Raw genomic sequence first — 22,324 nt, 5'->3', positions numbered from 1 at the left:
ATTTAGGGATCCTGGAGGGGAATTTAGGAATTCTGGAAGGGAATTTAGGGATCCTGGAGGGGAATTTAGGGATCCTGGGGGGGAATTTAGGAATTCTGGAAGGGAATTTAGGGATCCTGGAGGGATACTTAGAGGTCCTGGAGGGGAATTTAGGGATCCTGGAGGGGAATTTAGGGATCCTGGAGGGGAATTTAGGGATCCTGAGGGGAATTTCAGAATTCTGGAAGGGAATTTAGGGATCCTGGAGGGGAATTTAGAGATCCTGGAGGGGAATTTAGGGATCCTGAGGGGGAATTTAGGAATTCTGGAAGGGAATTTAGGGATCCTGGAGGGGAATTTCAGAATTCTGGAACTCCCTTTGCCAGAGGGACAAGCCCGACCCCTTTGGAAGGAGATTTTCCCCCACAGTTTCCCCAGAACATCCAGGCAGAGCCGATTTCCCCGGGAGCCTCCGGGCTCAGCATTCCAGAGCCTGGGAAGCAGCAGCAGCAGCTCTTCCCAGCCTTTCCCACCCTCTTCCCGGGAAGGGAGGAATTTTTCTCCCCCCCGGGAGGTTTGGGATGTTTGGGAAAGGCTGAGCCACTTCCCGGGAGTCATTCCCGGCCAATCCCAGCCCCGGGGAATGCCGAGACTTTTCCAGCTGCTGGGTTTTTTTGGGGTTTTTTTTTTTTGAGTTTAGAAATCGCATTCCCAGCTGCTCCTGGGGGAAGTTTTCCATCCCGAAATTCCGCCGGTTCCCATGGCGAAGGGGGAGGAGGGAGGGGGATTTTGGGATCGCTTGGATGGGAAAAAGGGGAAAATGGAATAAAAAAAATCTGCAGGCAGCTGTTTTAGGGGATGGGCTGGGCGGGGATTGGCGAGCCTGGATGGTGGGAATTGTCGGGAAGGAATTGTGGGTCCTGGGAAAGGGCAGGAGGGGAAATTGGTCTGTGGGGTGAGCAGTGGGGTGATCTATGGGGTGATCTATGGGGTGATCTATGGGATTGATCCAGGGTTATCTATGGGGTTATCTATGGGGTGAGCAGTGGGGTTATCTATGGTGAGCAGTGGGGTTATCTATGGGGTTATCTATGGATTGATAGGGTTATCAGTGAGTGATCAGTGGGGTGAGCACTGGGGTTATCCATGTGGATCTGTGGTGTGATCTATGGGGTGATCTATGGATATCCATAGGATTATCAGTGGGGTGATCCATGGGATTATTTATGGGGGTTATCTATGGGGTGAATCTGTGGGGTAATCCATGGGATTCATCCATAGGATTATCAGTGGGGTGAGCACTGGGGTTATCTATGGGGTTATCTATGGGTGATCTATGGGATTATCTATGGGGTTATCTGTGGGGTGATCAGTGGGGTTATCCATGGGTGATCTATGGGATTATCTATGGGGTTATCTATGGGGTGATCAGTGTGGTTATCCATGGGTGATCTATGGGGTTATCTATGGGGTTATCTATGGGTGATCAGTGGGGTTATCTATGGGTTATATATGGGATTATCTGTGGGGTTATCTATGGGGTGATCTGTGGGGTTATCCATGGGTGATCTATGGGATTATCTATGGGGTTATCTATGGGATGATCAGTGGGGTTATCCATGGGTGATCTATGGGATTATCTATGGGGTTATCTATGGGATGATCAGTGGGGTTATCCATGGGTGATCTATGGGATTATCTATGGGGTTATCTATGGGATGATCAGTGGGGTTATCTATGGGATTGATCTATGGAGTGATCCATGGGGTGATCTATAGGATGGATCCATAGGGTTGTCCATGGGGTGATCTGTGGGGTGAATCCATAAGATGATCCATGGGGTGATCTATGGGGTGATCCATGGGGTTATCAATGGGATTGATCCATGGAGTTATCCTTGGGGAGGATTATCTGTGGTGTTATCAATAGGGTTATCCGTGGGGTGATCCATGGGATTGATCCATGAAGTGATCAATTGGGTGATCTATGGGGTTATCCATGGGGTGGATCTATGGGGTTATCTGTGGATTGAACCATGGGGTTATCCATAGGGTTATCCATGGGGTGATCTATAGGGTTATCCATAGGGATGACCCATGGGGTGAATCCATCCCTGGGAATTCTTTGCTGCCAGGTTAGGGGTTTGGGGTTGGGAATGGGGGAATTCCTACCCCCAGCCCTTCCCAAATCCGGATTGGGAATTTCCTCCTGGGAACAAATCCCTGCCCCCAGCCCTTCCCAACTCCAGATTAGGGGTTGGCAATGGGATTGGGAATGGGGTTGGCAATGGGATCAAATCCCTGTCCCCAGCCCTTCCCAAGCCCGGATCAGGGGTTGGCAGTAGGATCAAACCCCCAGTTCCCAGTCTGACAGCTCTCCCGTCCCGCAGGCAGCCAGCAGGAGTTCAGCTCAGCCATCGTGGCAGCAGCAGCTCGCAGCCCGCCCAGCGCCGCCTCCTCCCCGCGCTCCCCCAGCCGCTCCCTCAGCGGTGAGTGTCCCAAAATTCCCCAAATTCACAATTTCCCTGCTTCAGGCTCCTCCCCGCGCTCCCCCAGCCGCTCCCTCAGCGGTGAGTGTCCCAAAATTCCCAAAATTCCCAAAAATTTCCCTGCTCCAGGCTCCTCCCCGTGCTCCCCCAGCCGCTCCCTCAGCGGTGAGTGTCCCAAAATTCCCAAAATTCCCAATATTTCCCTGCTCCAGGCCTCCTCCCCGCGCTCCCCCAGCCGCTCCCTCAGCGGTGAGTGTCCCAAAATTCCCAAAATTCCCAATTTCCCTGCTCCAGGCTCCTCCCTGCGCTCCCCCAGCCGCTCCCTCAGCGGTGAGTGTCCCAAAATTCCCAAAATTCCCAAAAATTTCCCTGCTCCAGGCTCCTCCCCGTGCTCCCCCAGCCGCTCCCTCAGCGGTGAGTGTCCCAAAATCCCCAAATTCCCAAAATTCCCAATTTCCCTGCTCCGGGCCTCCTCCCCACGCTCCCCCAGCCGCTCCCTCAGCGGTGAGTGTCCCCAAAATCCCCAAATTCCCAATTTCCCTGCTCTGGGAGGGGCTGGGAAGAGGAGGAAAGGGGAAGGGTGGGGTTGGGATTAGGGTGGAGTGGCTGCTGGGGCTCTGATCCCAAAACTGATCCCAGTCCTGATCCTGATCCCTGATCCCAACTCTGATCCCAATTCCTGATCCCAATCCTGATCATGATCTCTGATCCTGATCCCAATTCTTGATGCTAACACTGATCCTGATCCTGATTCTGATCCCAGTCCTGATCCCAATCTTGATCCTGATCCCAACTCTGATCCCAACATTGATCCCAACTCTGATCCCAATTCCTGATCCTGATCTCTGATCCTGATCCCAATTCCTGATCCCAATTCCTGATCCCAGCTCTGATCCCAACACTGATCCTGATCCTGATCCTAATCCCTGAATTCAGCTCTGATCCCAATCCCCAATCCCAATCCATGTTTCCTATCCCCAATCCCTGATCCCAATCCCAATCCCTGATCCCAAACTGGGAATTTCCCACTTTGGTTCCAGAAATCCCAACACTGAAGGGTGGAAAATCCCATCTGAGGCTTGAAGATCCCAAATCTTTCCCGGAGCCTTGGAATTCCATCTCCGGTGCTGCAGGCTTCCAGGGATCCCTGAATTTCTTTGGGATTTCTTTGGGATTCTTTGGGATTTCTTTGGGATTTGTTTGGAATTCTTTGGAATTCTTTGGATTTTCTTTGGGATTTCTCTGGGATGAGTTCTCCTCCATCCCAGGGTTTCTCAGTCTCCAACCCTGCTGGAAAATTCCCTCTCTCCCACTCCCAGCTGCTGCTCTGCTGTTCCCTTTTTCCCAGGAAAAAGAATTCCCGGGAATTTGAGGTTTGGGATCCAAAAAAAACCCCAAACTCCACGATTTTTGGGATCAAAAACCCTGGGAATTCACTCTGCTCCCTCACTATTGATCTCATTTTTGTGCTGGGAAGCAGCTGGAATCCCTGGAATGTCAGCATTCCAGAGGGTGAGGGAGCCTTTCCTGATGGAATGCGGGAAATCCCGACGGGATGTGGGAAAACCCTCGGAATTCCCTCAGAATTCCCTCATGATTTATCCCATATTTGTCCTGGAAAACACCTGGAAGCTCTGGAATTTCGACATTCCAGAGGGTGGGGCAGCCTTTCCCACTCCTGGAATCTGCTGGGATGTGGGAAATTCCAACGGGATGTGGGAAAACCCTCAGAATTCCCTGAAATTCCTCATTATTTATCCCACATTTTGTCCTGGAAAACACCTGGAAGCTCCTCGGGAAGGTGGAATTTTGCCATTCCCAGCTTTTCCCTCTTCGGGAATCCCACAGGATGTGGGAAAACCCTTTGGAATTCGCCGGGAATTCGCTCTGCTTCCTCATCATTTATCCCATATTTGTCCCGGGAAAACACCTGGGAGCTCTGGAATTTCGGCATTCCAGAGGGTGGGGCAGCCTTTCCCACTGCTGGAATCTGCTGGGATGTGGGAAATCCCAACGGGATGTGGCACAATCCCTCTGGAATGTGGGACAATCCCACCTTTCCCGGGGGTGGCTCCCAATTCCTTCCTGAATTCCTGAATTCCTGAATTCCCCAATTCCTTCCTGAATTCCCAAATTCCTTCCTGAATTCCCAAATTCCTTCCTGAATTCCCCAATTCCTTCCCAAATTCCCGAATTCCCAGCTCGTCCCCAGAATTCCAGAACCTCCCCAGATTCCAGAGGGAGGAGAAACTCTGGGAAAAACAACAAAAAACAAAACCATTCCCTGAGGGAATGCAGGGAGGGAGAAGGGAGAAGAATTCCCAATAAAATCTGAGCTCAGACGTCAGACTGATCCCGGGAGAGGCAGAGGAGTTTCTCCTGCCGGGAATGCTGCGGGAATTGCCTGGGAGGAGCCCAGGGCAGAATTCCAGGGGTTTTCAGGCAGCAGGAAAAGCTGTGGTGGATGAATCCCTGAATCCTTGAATCCCTGAATCCTTGAATCCCCAAATTTTTGAATCCCTGAATCCTTGAATCCCCAAATTTTTGAATCCTTGAATCCCCAAATTTTTGAATCCCTGAATCCCCAAATCTTTGAATCCTTGAATCCCTGAATCCCTTCCTCAATTCCTTTCACTGAATCCCTTCCCTGCTTCCCTTCCCCGAATCCCATTCCCCAAATCCTTTCCCAAATCCCTTTCCCAAATCCCTTTCCCAGAATCTCTTCACAATTCCCTTTCCCCAGATTCCTTTGGAAACAATCCCTTCACGATTCCCTTCCCTGATTTCCTTTCCCCCTCCTGGATTCCCTTCCCGAATTTCTGATTCCCTTCCCGAATTCCTTTGGAAAGCAATCCCTTTCCCTTTCTCTGAATTCCCTCCTGGATTCCCTTCCCCAAATCCCTTTGGAATGCAATCTCCTCCCAAATTCCTGAATCCCTAAATCCCTTTCCCTGAATCCCTTTCCCTGAATCTCTTCCCAATTCCCTTCCCCGAATCCCTTTGGAAACAATTCCTTCAGGAATCCCTAATTCCCCAAATCCCTTTCCCAAATCCTTCCCTGATTCCCTCCCTGAATTCCTTTGGAAGCAATCCCTTCCCAAACTCCTTTCAAAAGCATTCCCTTCCCTGATTCCTTTCCCCAATTCCCTCCCTGAATCCCTGAATTCCTTCACGATTCCATTCCCTGATTTCCTTTCCCCGAATCCCTCCTGGATTGCTCTTCCCAAATCCCTGAATCCTTGAATTTCTGAATCCCTGAATGTCTTCCCTGATTCCCTTCCTGAATCTCTCCCCAAATCCCTTCCTGAATCCCTTGGAAAACAATTTCTTCCTGAACCCCCAAATCCCTTCCCAAATTCCTGATTCCCTTCCCAATTCCCTCTGGAAACAATCCCTTCCCTGAATCCTTGACTCCCTTGGAAAACAATCCCTTCCTGAACCCCCAAATTCCTTCTTGAATTCCTGATTCCCTTCCCAAATTCCTTTGGAAAACAATCCCTTCCCAAAACCCCAAATTCCTTCCCGAATTCCTGATTCCCTTCCCAATTCCCTTTGGAAACAATCCCTTTGGAAAAGAGTCCCTTCCCAAATTCTTTTGGAAACAATCCCTTCCCTGAATCCCCAAATTCCTTCTTGAATTCCTGATTCCCTCCCCAAATTCCTTTGGAAAGCAATCCCTTCCCGAACCCCCAGATCCCTTCCTGAATTCCTGATTCCCTTCCTGATTCCCTTTGGAAAGCAATCCCTTTGGAAAACAGTGCCTCCCCGAATTTCTTTGGAAACAATCCCTTCTCAAAACCCCAAATTCTCTCCCAAATTCCTGATTCCCTCCCCGAATCCCTTGGAAACAATCCCTTCCTGAACCCGCAGATCCCTTCCTGAATTCCTGATTCTCTCCCCGAATCCCTCGGACAGCAATTCCTTTGGAAAACAATCCCTTCCTGAACCCACAAATTCCTTCCTGAATTCCTGATTCCCTTCCTGATTCCCTTTGGAAACAATCCCTTCCCGAATCCCTGAATCCCCGAATTCTTCTGGAAAACAATCCCTTCCCAAAACCCCAAATTCCTTCTTGAATTCCTGATTCCTTTCCTGATTCCCTTTGGAAAACAATCCCTTCCCGAACCCCCAGATCCCTTCCCGAATTCCTGATTCCCTTCCCAAATTCCTTTGGAAAACAATCCCTTCCTGAACCCCCAAATTCCTTCCCGAATTCCTGATTCCCTTCCCGATTCCCTTTGGAAAACAATCCCTTTGGAAAAGAGTCCCTTCCCTAATTCCTTTGGAAACAATCCCTTCCCTGAATCCCCAAATCCCTTTGGAAACAATCCCTTCTCAAAACCCCAAATTCTGTCCCGATTTCCTGATTCCCTCCCCGAATCCCTTGGAAACAATCCCTTCCTGAATTCCTGATTCTCTCCCCGAATCCCTCGGACAGCAATTCCTTTGGAAAACAATCCCTTCCTGAACCCCCAAATTCCTTCTTGAATTCCTGATTCCCTTCCTGAATTCCTTTGGAAAGCAATCCCTTCCCGAACCCCCAAATTCCTTCCTGAATTCCCGATTCCCTTCCTGATTCCCTTTGGAAAACAGTCCCTTCCCGAATTCTTTTGGAAACAATCCCTTCCCTGAATCCCTGACTCCCTCGGAAAACAATCCCTTCCTGAACCCCCAAATTCCTTCTTGAATTCCTGATTCCCTTTGGAAACAATCCCTTCCCGAACCCCCAAATTCCTTCCTGAATTCCTGATTCCCTTCCCGATTCCCTTTGGAAACAATCCCTTCCCGAATCCCTGAATCCCCAAATCCCTTTGGAAACAATCCCTTCCCAAAACCCCAAATTCCCTCCCGAATCCCTGGGACAGCAATCCCTCCCCAGCCCCTCCCGCTGCAGGGAGAAATCCCCAAAGGACACATTCCCGACATTCCCGCGGCATTCCCGGTGAGCGACCTCCGGGAAGGAAGGGTCACTTCCCCTCCTCCCATCCCGCGGCTTTTCCAGCCCTTCCCGAGCTTTTGGAAGGAATTAAAAACCCAGGATTGGCTCCACACGCCTGGGAACCTTCCTGGGGTTTGTGGGAGCTGAGAGCTGGGATTTGGGAAGAGCTGGGAATTCTCGGATCCCTCCTGGCCTTCCCGAGGGATTGGGAAGAACCTCCTGCTGGGGAGGGAAGGAGCTGATCCTCGGAATTCCTCCCTGGATCCTCTGAATTCCTCCTGGATCCCCGGAATTCCTCCCTGGATCCCTGGAATTCCCTCCTGGATCCTCTGAATTCCTCCCTGGATCCCCGAAATTCCTCCCTGGATCCCTGGAATTCCCTCCTGGATCCCTGGAATTCCTCCCTGGATCTGCTTTTCCCACCGGGAGCAGCGCTACAGGAGCAGGTGCCATCCTGGGAGCTTCCTAGGGAATTTTCCCTCGGTGAAAAATGGGAAAAAACGGGAAAAAAATGGGAAAAAAACTTCCCCGTGGGATCCTTTCCATCCCAAATTCCCAGCTTTTTCCCAAGGGTTTTTCCCAGAGGTTTTTCCTGGAGGTTTTTCCCGAAGGTTTTTCCCTCAGGAACAGGGAGGGGACGAGGTGGGACAATCCCTGGGACAATCAGAGTGGAATCGGGAGGGAAAAATTCCTCAGGAATGAGGACAAAAACTTTCCCAGGAAGTTTTTTTTTTTTTTTTGCAGTTTTTCAACCCCAAATTTTTCCACCCCGCTGAGTTTTTTTTTTATTTTTTCCCGGGGAATTTTCCCCTCCCTCCCTCCCTCCTTTTCCCCGCGGGGAGCAGTTGGATTTGCAGCATTCCAGAGCTCAGTGGAGCTGCGGGAATGTAGGTCAGGCTGGCACATCCCATCCCATCCTGAAAGCTGGGAAAGGGAGGGAATTCCGGATTCTCCCTCCCTCCTGCACTTCCAGCTGCCATCCAGAGCCTCCCAGGGATTTTTCAGCCCATTTTCCAGCCTTTTCCCAGCATTTTTCCAGGATTTTCCAGCCTTTTCCCAGCATTTTTTCAGGATTTTCCAGCCGTTTTCCAGCGGTTCTCCAGGTTTTTCGTGTCTCTGGGATGAGGGAAGAGCTCCTGAAATTCCAACCCCTTTTCCCAGCTGGATCCCAGAGGGAAATCAGCGCTGGAATCGGCGGAGCTGCAGATTTCCTGCCTCCCCCCAGGGCTCTGCTCTTCCTGCCAATTCCTGCCGGGAATTCTTGCTGCTCCTGTCCAAGATTCCGCGGCTTTGCTTCCTCTGGAGTGCAGGGAATTGGATGGTTTTCCTCTGGATCTGGCCTGGAGTGGATGGATTGGGAATGAACCCCTGGAGAAACGTTTCGGGGAGAAATTCCCACCTTTTCCATGGGAATAAATCCCTGAGAACCCCAGGATTCCTTTTAGGAACAGTTATTGGGAATAAATCCCTGAAAACCCCAGGATTCCTTTTAGGAACAATTATTGGGAATAAATCCCTGAGAACCCCAGAATTCCTTTTAGGAACAGTTATTGGGAATAAATCAGTGAAAACCCCAGAATTACCTTTTAGGAACAATTATTGGGAATAAATCCATGAAAACCCTAGAATTCCTTTTAGGAACAGTTATTGGGAATAAATCCATAAAAACCCCCAGAATTCCTTTAAGGAACAGTTATTGGGAATAAATCCATGAAAACCCCAGGATTCCTTTTAGGAACAATTCCTGGGAATAAATCCATTAAAACCCCAGAATTCCTTTAAGGAACAGTTATTGGGAATAAATCCATTAAAACCCCAGGATTCCTTTTAGGAACAATTATTGGGAATAAACCCATGAAAACCCCAGAATTCCTTTCAGGAACAATTCCTGGGAATAAATCCCTGGATAAACCTCAGGAGTGATTTTGGGGAACAATTCTCACCTAATCCATGGGAATAAATCCCTGGAGAAACCTTGGAATTCCTTTTAAGAGAATTTCCTGGGAATAAATACTTGAGAATCCCAGAATTGTTTTAGGAATAATTCCTGGGAATAAATCCATGAACACTCCAGGATTCCTTTAATGAACAATTCCCACCCAATCCACAGGAATAAATCCCTAAATAGAAAATCAGTGAGGTTTTTTTGGTATCAATTCTCACTCAATGTATGGGAATAAATCCTTGAGCATCCCAGGATTCCTTTCAGGACCAATTCCCACCCAATCCCCAGGAATAAATCCCTGAAAACATCCTGGAATTCCCTTCCAGCCCCAATTCCCAGGAATCCCTCAATCCCCCATTCCCTCTCATCATCCCATTTTCCCTTTCCCACTCATCCCATTTTTTTCCTATTCCCTCCCTTCCTCATCCCATTTTCCCCATTCCCTCATCCTGTTTTTTTCTCCCATTCCCTCTCCTCATCCCTTTATTTCCCCCATTTCCATTCTTCATCCCAATTTTTTCTTTTCCTCTCCTCATCCCATTTCCCTTCCCATTCCTCATTCCCCTTTTCCCATTCCCTCTCCTCATCCCATTTCCCTTCCCATCCCTCATCCCATTTTTTTCCCCATTTCCTCTCCTCCTCCCATTTTTCCTTCTCTCTCCTCATCCCATTTCTCATTCCCTCTCAACCCATTTCCAGTTCCCTCTCCTCATCCCATTTTTTCCCTTATCTCTCCTCCTCCCATTTTCCCCATTCCCACTCCTCATCCTGATTTTTTTCCAATTCTCTTTCCTCATCCCTCTTTTCCCCTCCCCATTCCTCATCCCGTTTTTTCCCCCATTCCCTCTCCTCATCCCATTTTCTCCTATTCCCTCATCCTGTTTTCCCCCCATTCCATTTTCCCCCCATTCATCCCATTTTTCCCATTCCCACACCTCATCCCATTTTCCTATTCCTCATCCCATTTTTTCCCCCATTCCCTCTCCTCATTCTATTTCTCCCATTCCCCTTCCTAATCCCATTTTTCCCCCTTTCCCTCTCCTCATCCCATTTTCCCACTCCTGATCCCATTTTCCCCATTCCCACACCTCATCCCATTTTTTTCCCCCATTCCCGCAGCAATTCCATCAAGGTAGGAATTCCTGGAGATGTCCAGCAATGAGGAATCCTCAGGCAGGATTTTCTCATTCCCTCTCCTCAACCCATTTTCCCACTCCTGATCCCATATTTTTCCCCCATTCCCACTCCTAATCCCATTTTCCCCATTCACACACCTCATCCCATTTTTCCCTTTCCCTCATCCCATTTTTCTCTTCCTTCTCATCCCATTTTCCCATTCCTAATCCCATTTTTTCCCCCATTCTGACTCCTAATCCCATTTTCCCCACTCCCACACCTCATCCCATTTTCCCCATTCCCACTTCTCCTCCTGTTTTCCCACTCCTAATCCCATTTTCCCCCTTCCCTCTCCTCATCCCATGTTTTTCTCCCATTCCCGCAGTGAACTCCATCAAGGTGGAGATGTCCAGCGATGAGGAATCCTTGGGCAGGATTTTCTCATTCCCTCTCTTCCTCCCATTTTTCCATTCCCTCTCCTCATCCCATTTTTCCCCTTCCCTCATCCCATTTCCCATTCCCTCTCCTCATCCCATTTTTCTCTTCCTTCTCATCCCATTTTCCCACTCCTAATCCCATTTTTTCCCCCATTCCCTCTCCTCCTCCCGTTTTCCTCTCCCCACTCCTCATCCCATTTTCCTCTATTCCTCATCCCATTTTTCTCTCCCCTCTCGTAATCCCATTTTTCCCCCCATTCTCTCTCCTCATTCCATTTCCCCCATTCCCATTCCTAATCCCATTTTTCCCCCATTCTGACTCCTAATCCCATTTTCCCCACTCCCACACCTCATCCCATTTTCCCCATTCCCACTTCTCCTCCTGTTTTCCCACTCCTAATCCCATTTTCCTCTCCCCTCTCCTCATCCCATGTTTATCTCCCATTCCCGCAGCGAACTCCATCAAGGTGGAGATGTCCAGCGATGAGGAATCCTCGGGCAGGATTATCTCATTCCCTCTCTTCCTCCCATTTTCCCACTCCTAATCCCATTTTTCCATTCCCTCTCCTCATCCCATTTTCCCACTCCTAATCCCATTTTTTCCCCCATTCCCTCTCCTCATTCCATTTCCCCCATTCCCACACCTCATCCCATTTTTCCCCCATTCCCACTCCTCCCATTATCCCATACCTCATCCCAATTCCCCATTCCCACTCCTCATCCCATTTTTCTCTATTCCTCATCCCATTTTGCTCTCCCAACTCCTAATCCCATTTTTTCTCCCTTTCCCTCTCCCCATCCCATTTTTCTTTCTCTCTCCTCATCCCATTTCCCCACTCCTAATCCCATTTTTCCCCCATTCCCACACCTCATCCCTTTTTTTTTTTCCCTTTCCCGCAGCCAACTCCATCAAGGTGGAGATGTCCAGCAATGGGGAATCCTCGGGCAGGATTTTCTCATTCCCTCTCTTCCTCCCATTTTTCCATTCCCTCATCCCATTATCCCATTCCTAATCCCATTTTCCCCATTCCCTCTCCTCATCCCATGTTTTTTCCCTTTCCCGCAGCCAACTCCATCAAGGTGGAGATGTCCAGCGATGAGGAATCCTCGGGCAGGATCCTTTCCCAGGAGGACAAGGAGGCTCTGGGCGAGGATTCCCTGCCGGAGCCGTTCCCCGAGCCGGAGCCGTTTCCCGAGCCTCACTCGCCGGGAGGGATTCGCCTTCCCAACGGGAAGCTCAAGTGTGACATCTGCGGCATGGTGTGCATCGGGCCCAACGTGCTCATGGTGCACAAGCGCAGCCACACCGGTGAGATTTTGGGAAAATATGGGAAAAATGGGAATTTCTGGGATTGGGGAGTTCTGGGAGTGGCGAGTTCTGGGGAGGGTTTGGCTTTTCCGCGGTTTTTTTATCCCGGGGGGGATCAGAGCTTCGTGCAGCCCGGCCTGGGGGACTTGCAGGGAATCCTTTGGGAATTCTATCCCAGGGATGGAGAATCCTCTGGGAATTCCACTCAGGGATGGGGAATTCTCTGGGAACTCTATCCACGGATGGGGAAAACTCTGGGAATTCTTTCTTGGAATGGGGAATTCTCTGGGAATTCCATCCAGGGATGGGGAAAACTTTGGGAATTCCATTCCAGCCTCCCAGGGAGGAATTTATTGCCATCCCATCCCATAAACCCCATCAATCCCATCCCATAAATTCCATCAACCCCATCATTCCCATCCCATCATTCCCATCATTTCCATCATTCCCATTAATCCCATCCTTCCCATCATTCCCATCCCATCAATCCTATCCCAAAGCCATGAAATCCCCAGCATTGGGGCCACAACCAAACCTTCCACATGGCAAATTTTGGGATCTGGAATTTCTGGCACTGGGAACATCTTCCCACCAGGGTTTGCAGCATCAGGAACCACTTCCCATTGGGAATTTTCCATGTTTTCCAGGGGAAAGGCTGTTCCAGTGCCAGCAGTGTCCTTCACTGACCCATCCCACAGTCCCTGTCCTTTTCCCATCCCATCATTCCCATGATTCCCATTAATCCCATCATTCCCATAATTTCCATCATTCCCATCCCATCCCATCAATCCCATCATTCCCATCCCATCAATCTCATCCCAGAGCCATGAAATCCTCACCACTGGGGTCACCCAACCCATCCAACCCACAGCAAATTTTGGGATCAGGGGCTGCCAGCTCAGAAAACACTGGCATCTGGAATTCCAGGCACTGAGAACTTCTTCCCACCAGGGTTTGGAGCACCAGGAACCACTTCCCATTGGGAATGTTCCATGTTTTCCAGGGGAAAGGTCATTCCAGTGCCAGCAGTGTGGGATCTCCTTCACTGCACCAACCCATCCCACAGTCCCTGTCCTTTTTCCATCAACCCCATCATTTCCATCCCATCACTCCCACAATTTCCATCATTCCCATCAATCCCACTCCTTCCATCCCAACACTGTGCAATCCCCAGCACTGGTGCCAAAACCAACCCTCCAACCCACAGCAAACTTTGGGATCAGAGGCTGCCAGCTCAGAAAACATTGGGATCTGGAATTTCCCACATCGGGAACCACTTCCCACTGGGAATTTTCCATGTTTTCCAGGGGAAAGGCCGTTCCAGTGCCAGCAGTGCGGCGCCTCCTTCACGCAGAAGGGGAACCTGCTGCGCCACATCAAGCTGCACTCGGGGGAGAAACCCTTCAAGTGTCCCTTCTGCTCCTACGCCTGCCGGCGCCGCGACGCGCTCAGCGGCCACCTGCGCACCCATTCCGGTGGGGACCGGGGAATTTGGGAATTTGGGGATGGGGGAATGGGGTGGGAGAGGGGGGTGGCCTTGGAATGGGTCTGGAATGGCCTCAAATGGCCCCAAAATGGCACCAAATGGCCTCAGAATGGCCCCAAATGGGCCCGAAATGACCCCAAATGGCCCCAGAATGGGAATGGGAATGGGAATGGGGATGGGAGAAGGGTGATGGCCTTGGAATGGCCTGGAATGGCCTTGGAATGGGTCTGGAATGGCCTGGAATGGCCTTGGAATGACCCCAAATGGCCCCAAAATCACCCCAGCTGGGCCCACAATGGCCCCAAATGGCCTCAGAATGGCCCCAGAATGGCCTCAGAATGGCCCCAAATGGCCTCAAAATGGCCCCAAATAGCCCCAGAATGACCTCAAATGGCCTCAGAATAGCCCCAGAATGACCCCAAATGGCCTTGGAATGGGCATGGGAATGGGAGAGGGGATGGCCTTAGAACGGCTCAGAATGGCCTCAGAATGGCCCCAAATGGTCCTAGAATGGGAACAGGAATGGGAGTGGGAGAGAAGATGGCCTTGGAATGACCCTGAAACGGCCTCAGAATGGCCTCAAATGGCCCCAGAATGGGAATGGGAATTGGGATGGGGATGGGAGAGGGGGGATGGCCTTGGAATGGCCCCAGAATGACCTCAAATGGCCCCAGAATGACCTCAAATGGCCCCAAAATGGCCCCAGAATGGCCCCAAACAGTCCTGGAATGGTCCTGGGATGGCCAGGGTTTGGAGCGAGAATATGGGAATGGGAATGGGAGAGTTGGAATGGCCTTGGAATGGCACCAGATAGCTCCAGAATGACCCCAAATGGCCTCAGAATGACCTCAAATGGCCTTGGGATGGGAGAAGGGGGACAGCCTTGGAGCAGTCCCGAAATGGCCTTGGAATGGCCCCAGAATGACCTTGGAATGGCCTCAGAATGGCCGCAAAAGGCCCTGGAATGACCCCAAACAGCCTCAGAATGACCCCAAATGGCCCTGGAATGGGAACAGGAATGGAAATGGGAGAGAGCATGGCCTTGGAATGACCCCAAATGGCCCCAAACAGCCTCCGAATGGCTCCAGAATGGCCCCAAACGGCCCTGGGATGACCCAGAATGGCCCCAAATGACCCCAAACAGCTCTGGAATGACCCCAAACGGCCCTGGAAAGGTCCTAAAATGGCCAAGGTTTGGAGCAGGAATATGGGAATGGGAACAGGAGAGGGGGAATGGCCTTGGAATCACCCCAGAATGGTCCCAAATGGCCCTGGAATGGCCTTGGAATGACCCCAAATGGTTTGGAGCAGGAATGTGGGATTGGGAACAGGAATGGGAATGGGAGAGGGGGAACAGCTCTGGGATGGCCCCAGACGGCCCTGGAATGGTCCCAGAACAGCCCTAGAAAGACCCCAAATGGCCCCAAAATGGCCCTGAATAGCTGAGGTTTGGAGTGGGAATACAGGAATGGGAACAGAAGAGGGGAATGGCCTTGGAATGACCCCAAAATGGCTCCAGAGTGGCCCCAAATGGCCTCAGAATTGCCTTGGAATGACCCCAAATGGCCTCAGAATGGCCCTGGAATAACTGGGGTTTGGAGCTGGAATATGGGAACAGGAATGGGAACAGGAATGGCCCTGAAATGGCCTCAGAATGGTTCAGGAATGGCCCAAAATGACCCTGAAATGGCCCCAAACATTCCCAGAATGACCCCAAATGGCCCCAGAATGACCAGGTTTGGAGCAGGAATATGGGAACAGGGATGGGAGAGTTGGAATGGCCTCGGAGTGACCCCAAACAGCCCCAGAATGGCTCCACAATGACCCCAAAAGGCCCTGGAATAGATGGGATTTGGAGCTGGAATTTGGGAATGGGAAAGGGAATAGGAATGGGAGCAAGGGAATGACCCCAAATGGACCTGGAATGACCCCAAATGGACCTGGAATGACCCCAAATGGCCCCAGAACGGGTTTGGGGTTGGAAGGAACTCCCAGGGAGCATTGAGGGATTCAGGACAATCCCGCTGGGCGTGGAGAGGAGAATTCCCAGCTTTTCCAAAGGCGTGGAGGAGAAAATTCTCAGCTTTTCCAAAGGATGGGGCCTGATGGGAAATAGGAAACGGAGGGAATAATGGAAAATTTGGGAGAAATCTGTGCCAAACCCCATGGAAAAAGCTTTTCCTGAGGTCTCCAGTTCCGGTGTTGTCACCTCCTGTGCCGGGAAGGGACAATTCCCAGAATTCCCAAAGGATGGAGCACAAGGGGAAGCAGGAAACAGGGGGAGAGTGAGAAAAATCCCAGAGAAATCATGGGAAAAGGGGATTGGAATCCAGGGGGATGTGGGTTGGGATTCTGGATGGGATCCAGGCTGAAATCTGGGATTTGGGCTGGAGTTCTGCCTGGATCTGCATCCCTGCCTCTCCTCCCTCTTTGGCAGCTCCTTGGCTTTGGGATTTGGGATTTAGGATTTGGGATTTGGGGTCGGGAATGAAGCCCAGCCCAGCCCCAAATCCCGGGATGGGGCTGGAAAAGGGGAAAATTCCTCCTTTTTTCCAGCTCTGGAATGTTCCCAACCCTCCACCTCCCACCCAAAGCCGGGAATTCAGTGAGGAATTCACGGATTGGGATCCTCCCATCCTGAGCCTTCCAGGGATTTCCTGGAAAAAAGACAAAAATCCCAAGGATTTGATGGAATCCGGGTGGGGTTGGAATCCTTTCCTGCCCTTCCCACCCTCTGGATTTGGGATTTGGGAGCCAAAGCCCTCATTTTTGGCTCTGTTTTCCCTGGATTTGGGGTTTTCCAGGTGTTGGAACAGCTTCCAGGACTTTCTGGGGCTGTTTGGGAATGAATTCCAGGTGTTTTCCTTAGGGAATTTTTCCTGAAAATCCTCTTGGAATCTCAGCCTCCCCTGGAGCATCCAGAGCTCCTCCTCCTCCCTCTCCTGATCCCAATTTTCCCAAAATCCCTCCCAGGTTCAACCCCCATTGCTGGATTTTCCCATTTTCCTTTTCCTTTTGGGAATTTCTCTCCCTCCCAGCACATCCAGGACATTCCAGAGGGGTTTTTCCCTCATTCATGCCCTTCAGGTTATCCCAAATTGCCCAAATCCTGGGATTTGCCCTCATTTTTGGGCTCTGTGGATCCCAATCCCACTCCAGGCTGGATTTCCCTCCTGCTCCAGGGATTTTGGGATCCTTCAGGGGATCCCAAACTGCCCAAATCCTGGGATTTTCCCTCATTTTTGGGCTCTGTGGATTTCCCTCCTGCTCCAGGGATTTTGGGGTCCTTCAGGGCATCCCAAACTGCCCAAATCCCAGGATTTTCCCTCATTTTTGGGCTCCATTCCTCTGCAATCCTCCACTCCGGAGGTCAGGAATTGCAACAATTCCCTCCCAGTCCCATCAAACAGAACCTGGAGGGTTTTTTTTAGGAGTTGATTAGAGAGAAAATCCTTCCTTTTCCCTGAATTCCGGAGCCCAGGGGGTGCTGCACATTCCTGGCTTTGATCTGCTGGGAAATGCTTCCCAAAAAAAGTCAGGGATTAAGGATCCAACATCAAAGGGGCTCCGGGAGGGGAGGGACAGGGAGGGGAGACAGAATTCCATGGGGATTTCCTTCCCTCGTCCCTCCCAGCCTGGAAAATTAAACCCACCTGGAATTTCTGGGGGTTTTCTGTGGTTGGAAACTTCTGGAATGGTTTGGGGTCAGGAATTGCTGGGATTCCAAAGTGGCCCTGCTGATCCTAGGGATGGGGAAAAATCTGGGAATTCCATCCAGGAATTGGGGGGAAAATGTGGGAATTCCATCCAGGAATTGGGGAAAATGTGGGAATTTCATCCCTGGATGGGGAAAACTCTGGGAATTCCATCCAGGGATGGGAAAACTGTGGGAATTCCATCCAGGGATAGGAAGATCCCAGAGCTGCTCCAGGCTCTGGAATTGCAGCCAGAGATCCCCAGGAGCTTTCCCTGCTCCTTCTCCCCCAATTCCAAATTCCTGTCGAGTTTCTCCCTCATTCCCCAATTCCTTCCACTTTTTCCTCCATTCCCAATTCCTACTTTCTACTCCTCAATTCCTCCCCCATTCCCCAATTTCTCCCATTTCCCAATTCCTTCCACTTTTTTCTCCCACATTCCCCAATTCTTTCCATGTTTTCCTCTATTCCCAATTCCTTCTACTTTTTATTCCCCAATTCTTCCCCCATTCCCCAATTCCTTTTTTCCTTCCCATTCCCCAACTCCTCCCCTTTTCTCCCACATTCCCAAATTCCTTCTGCTCTTCTCCCCCATTCCCCAATCCCTCCCATTTCCCATTTCCTCCCATTTTCTCCCCATTTCCCAATTATTTCCACTTTTTTCTCCCCATTTCCCAATTCCTTTCACTTTTTTCTACATTCCAAATTCCCTCCACCTTTTTATTCCTCAATTCCTCCCCCATTCCCCAATTCCTTCCACTTTCCTCTCCCATTCCCCAATTCCTCTGCTTTTCTCCCCCATTCCCCAATTCCTTCCACTTTTTCCTCCCCAATTCCTCCCATTTTCTCCCCATTCCCTCCTCCATTCCCCAATTCCCTCTACTTTTTCTCGCCCATTCCCCAATTCCCAATTCTTCCCCCATTTCCCAATCCTTCCCCCATTCCCCAATTTCTCCCCAATTCCCCAATCCTCCGTTCCCCAATTCCCTCTACTTTTTCTCGCCCATTCCCCAATCCTTCCTCCATTCCCCAATTTCTCCCCATTCCCCAATCCCCTAATCCCCAATTCCCCATTTTTCCTCCATTCCCCAATTCCTTCCCCATTTCCCAATTCTTCCCCATTCCCCAATTCCCCAGTTCTTCCCCCATCCCCCAGTTTCTCCCCATTCCCCAATTTCTCCCCATTCCCCTCGCCCCTTCTTTCCCCATTCCCCAATCCTTCCCCATTCCCACTCCCTCTCTTCCCCATTCCCACCTTCCTTCTCACCCTTTCTAATTCCTCATTTCCTTTCCCCATTCCCATTCCCACTTTTCCTCATTCCCCAATTTCTCCCCAATCCCCAATTCCCCAATTCCCCCACACTCCCATCCTCACCTCCCTGTCCATTTTCCCTCTTTTCCCATTCCCAGTGGCTTCCCCGACGGTGGGCAAACCCTACAAGTGCAGCTCCTGCGGCCGCAGCTACAAGCAGAGGAGCAGCCTGGAGGAGCACCGTGAGCGATGCCACAGCTTCCTCAGGAGCCTGCCCAACGAGCCGCCGGCACAGACAGGTCTGTGGGGAAAATCCCAAAAAAAATCCCCAAAAAATCCCGGGAAAACCCAGGGGAAATCCTGGGGAAATCCCTGAAACAACCCCGGAGCTGGGAGGGGGAGAGGAACTGCATAATGGGGTGGGAATGGGAAAAGGATGTGGGAAACCCTCAGACTTCTGTAATTCCCAGACAGCCGGGAGAATCCCAGGAAAATTCTGGGAGAATTCCAGGAATATCCAGGGAAAATCCTGGGGAAATCCTCAAAACAACCCTGGAGCTGGGGAGGCTGAGAGGAGCTGGATAACGGGGTGGGAATGGGGAAAGGAAACATTCAGTCTCCTGCAATTCCTGACCAGCCAGGTTTGTCTGGGAAAATTCCAGGAGAATTCCAGGAAAATTCTGGGAGAATTCCAGGAATATCCAGGGAAAATCCTAGGAAAATCCTGGGGAAATCCCTGGAACAACCCTGGAGCTGGGAGGGTGAGGGGAGCCTGGATAATAGGGTGGGAATGGGAAAAAGGATGTGGGAAACACTTGACCTCCCACGATGCCTGTCTAGTCAGGTCCATCTGAGAGAATCCTAGGAGAATTCCAGGAAAACCCCAGGAAAATTCTGGGAATATCCAAGGAAAATCATCCTGGAATCCCTAAAACCATCCTGGAGCTGGGGAGGGCAAAGGGAGCTGGATAATGGGGTGGGAATGGAAAAAAGGATGTGGGAAACACCCCGGGGGGTTGGATTTGGGAGGTTTCTGTGGAGAAATGTGGGAGTGGTTGGAATGTGATCCTTTTCCATGGAAAAAGGGTGGGGAAATGAGAGGATTGTGATCCTTTTCCATGGGAAAAGGGTGGGAAACAAGGGGATTGTGGATTATTGGGATCTTTTTCCTTTGGGGATTGTGATGCTTTTCCATGGAAAAAAGAGTGAGGAGTGAGGAGATTGCGATTCTTTTCCATGGAAAAAGGGTGGGAAATGAGGGGATTGTGATCCTTTTCTGTGGAAAAAGGGGTGGGAATAGAGGGAACTGTAATCCCAAATCCATGGAAAAAGGGTGGGGAGTGAGGGAATTGTGGCTTGTGATCCTTTTCCATGGAAAAACAGATGGGAAATGAGGGAATTGTGAACCCTTTCCACGGAAAAAAGGTGGGAAATGAGGGGATTGTGATCCTTTTCCATGGAAAAAGGGTGGGAAGTGTTGGGAATGTGATCCCAGTGTGAATCCAGGCTGGAAGCTGCCAGGATCCGACACCACCACCCCCTGGGACCTCCCAGACCCCAAATCCCTGACCCCAAACCCATTCCCAGAAATTCCAGGAGCTTTTTCCACGATCTGGGATTCCCCAGTGTGGGAAACGTGGCTCAGGAGCTGCAGGGAGGCAGAATTTTCCTGGGAAAAGGCCAAAATCGGGGCATTCCTGGCCCTCCTCACTATGGTCCCCCTGGAAACACTGGGATTTCTGGGAACAGGGACATTCCAGAGTGAGATATTCAGGAGCAGAGACATTCCAGAGTGGGATTTTGGAGAGCAGGGGACATTCCAGAGTGGGATTTTGGAGAGCAGGGGACATTCCAGAGTGGGGTTTTGGAGAGCAGGGACATTCCAGAGCAGAATATTCAGGAGCAGGGGACATTCCAGAGTGGAATTTTGGAGAGCAGGGGACATTTCAGAGTGGGATATTCAGGATCAGGGTACATTCCAGAGCTGGATTTCAGAGTAGGACATTCCAGAGTGGGATATTCAGGAGGAGAGACATTCCAGAGCAGAATTCCCAGAAGCAGGGAACATTCCAGAGTGGGATTTTGGAGAGCAAGGACATTTTAGAGTGGGATTTCCAAGAGAAAGGGACATTTCACAGCAGGATTTTCAGGAGAAAGGGACATTCCAGAGCAGGATTTTTGGGATCGGGGATCATTCCAGATTGGGATTTCTGGGAATGGGAACATTCCAGATTGGGATTTTTGGGATCAAGAGCCATTCCAGACGGGGATCCCTAGGATCAGGAGCTACTCCCCCTTACAATTCCCAGTTTTAGGCCTGCTTCACTTCACAACTCCCGTTTTTAATCCCACTCCCCCTCACAATTCCCGGTTTTACGCCCACTGCAGCTCACAATTCCCAGTTTTAGGTCTCTCCCCCTCACAATTCCCTGTTTTAGCCCCACTTCCCCTCACAATTCTGTGTTTTAGGCCCACTTCCCCTCACAATTCCTGGTTCTAGGCCCACTTCACCTCAGAATTCCCATTTTAAAGGCCACTCCTCCTCACAATTCCAAGTTTTAGGCCCGCTCCACCTCACAACTCCCGGTTTTAGATCCACTTCACCTCACAACTCCCGTTTTTAAGCCCACTGCACCTCACAACTCCCGGTTTTAGCCCAGTCCCCCTCAGAATTCCCGGTTCTAGGCCCACTTCCCCTCACAATTCCCAGTTTTAGGCCCACTTCACCTCACAATTCCGGGTTTTAAGCCCGCTCCCCCTCACAATTCCCAGTTTTAACCCCACTTCCCCTCACAATTCCCAGTTCTAAGCCCGCTCCCCCTCACAATTCCGAGTTTTAAGCCCGCTCCACAATTCCCGGTTCCAGGCCCGCTCCCCGCCGCCTCTCCCGGCCGCCCCTCGGCCGGCGGCATTCCCGGCGTCGTTAACCCCCCCCGTGCCGACCCCGGCGCCGAAGCCTGCTGTCCCCCCCCGCGGCAGGAGCGGGCCCCGCTGGAAGCAGGAGGGATCCGGGAGCGGCTGCCGGCGCTGCGGGGACACTCACGGGGTAAGCTGGGGCCCGGCAGCCGCTCCCAGGGGCCTCCCAATCCCGCCCGCTCATCCCGGGATTTCTTTGTTGTGCTCGCATTGCAGGCGAGGAGATCCGCGAGCTGGACATGGTGCCCGAGGCGTTGCTGCACCCCGAGCGGCCCACCTTCATCGAGCGGCTGGCCGGCAGCTTCACCAAGAGGAAACGCTCTACGCCGCAGAAATTCGTGGGTGAGGATGGGGTGGTTTTTGTGGGGGGAAAGGGGGGAAATGATTCCCGGCGGGATGAGGGGAGCCGTGAGGGATGGCGGCGGTGGGGGAGGGGAGCGCCGCGGCGCCGTGAGGGGAAACGGCGAAAAAGGGCTGGAAACGAGGGGGAAATTGAACAAAACAGCACTCGGATTGAGTAAAAACCCGCTGGGATTGAGGGATTATCCGATCGGATTGAAAAAAATTCAAATTTTGAAAAATCTCCCCTCAGGTTAAACCCCCCCCCACCAAGTTAACAAAAACCGCCCTCAAATTAACAAAAAGCTCCCTCAAATTAACAAAAATATCCCTCAGATTAACTAAAAACCCGTTGTGATTGAGGAATTACCTGATCGGATTAAAAAAAATACCAAATTAGAAAAATTCCCCCTCACGTTAAAA

At 50.9% G+C, this 22,324-nt stretch overlaps 1 protein-coding gene across 1 annotated transcript; it reads left to right on the top strand.

Moving 5' to 3' along the window:
- Nucleotides 1-2,375: 2,375 nt before the first annotated feature.
- On the top strand, nucleotides 2,376-21,834 carry LOC146423201 (zinc finger protein Eos-like; the record flags this gene model as incomplete). Its single annotated transcript, XM_085045048.1, has 6 exons — nucleotides 2,376-2,467; nucleotides 11,971-12,213; nucleotides 13,521-13,688; nucleotides 18,805-18,945; nucleotides 21,513-21,692; nucleotides 21,779-21,834. Coding segments are annotated over exons 2-6 (768 nt in total), but the record flags the coding sequence as incomplete, so codon positions are not given.
- Nucleotides 21,835-22,324: the final 490 nt, after the last annotated feature.

This window comes from Lichenostomus cassidix, unplaced genomic scaffold (assembly GCF_008360975.1).
Source record: "Lichenostomus cassidix isolate B80296 unplaced genomic scaffold, HeHo_3.0 HiC_scaffold_544, whole genome shotgun sequence".
Lineage (NCBI taxonomy): Eukaryota > Metazoa > Chordata > Aves > Passeriformes > Meliphagidae > Lichenostomus > Lichenostomus cassidix.
The sequence above is the reverse complement of the archived record's forward strand: the minus strand, read 5'-3'. Positions and strand labels throughout refer to the sequence as shown.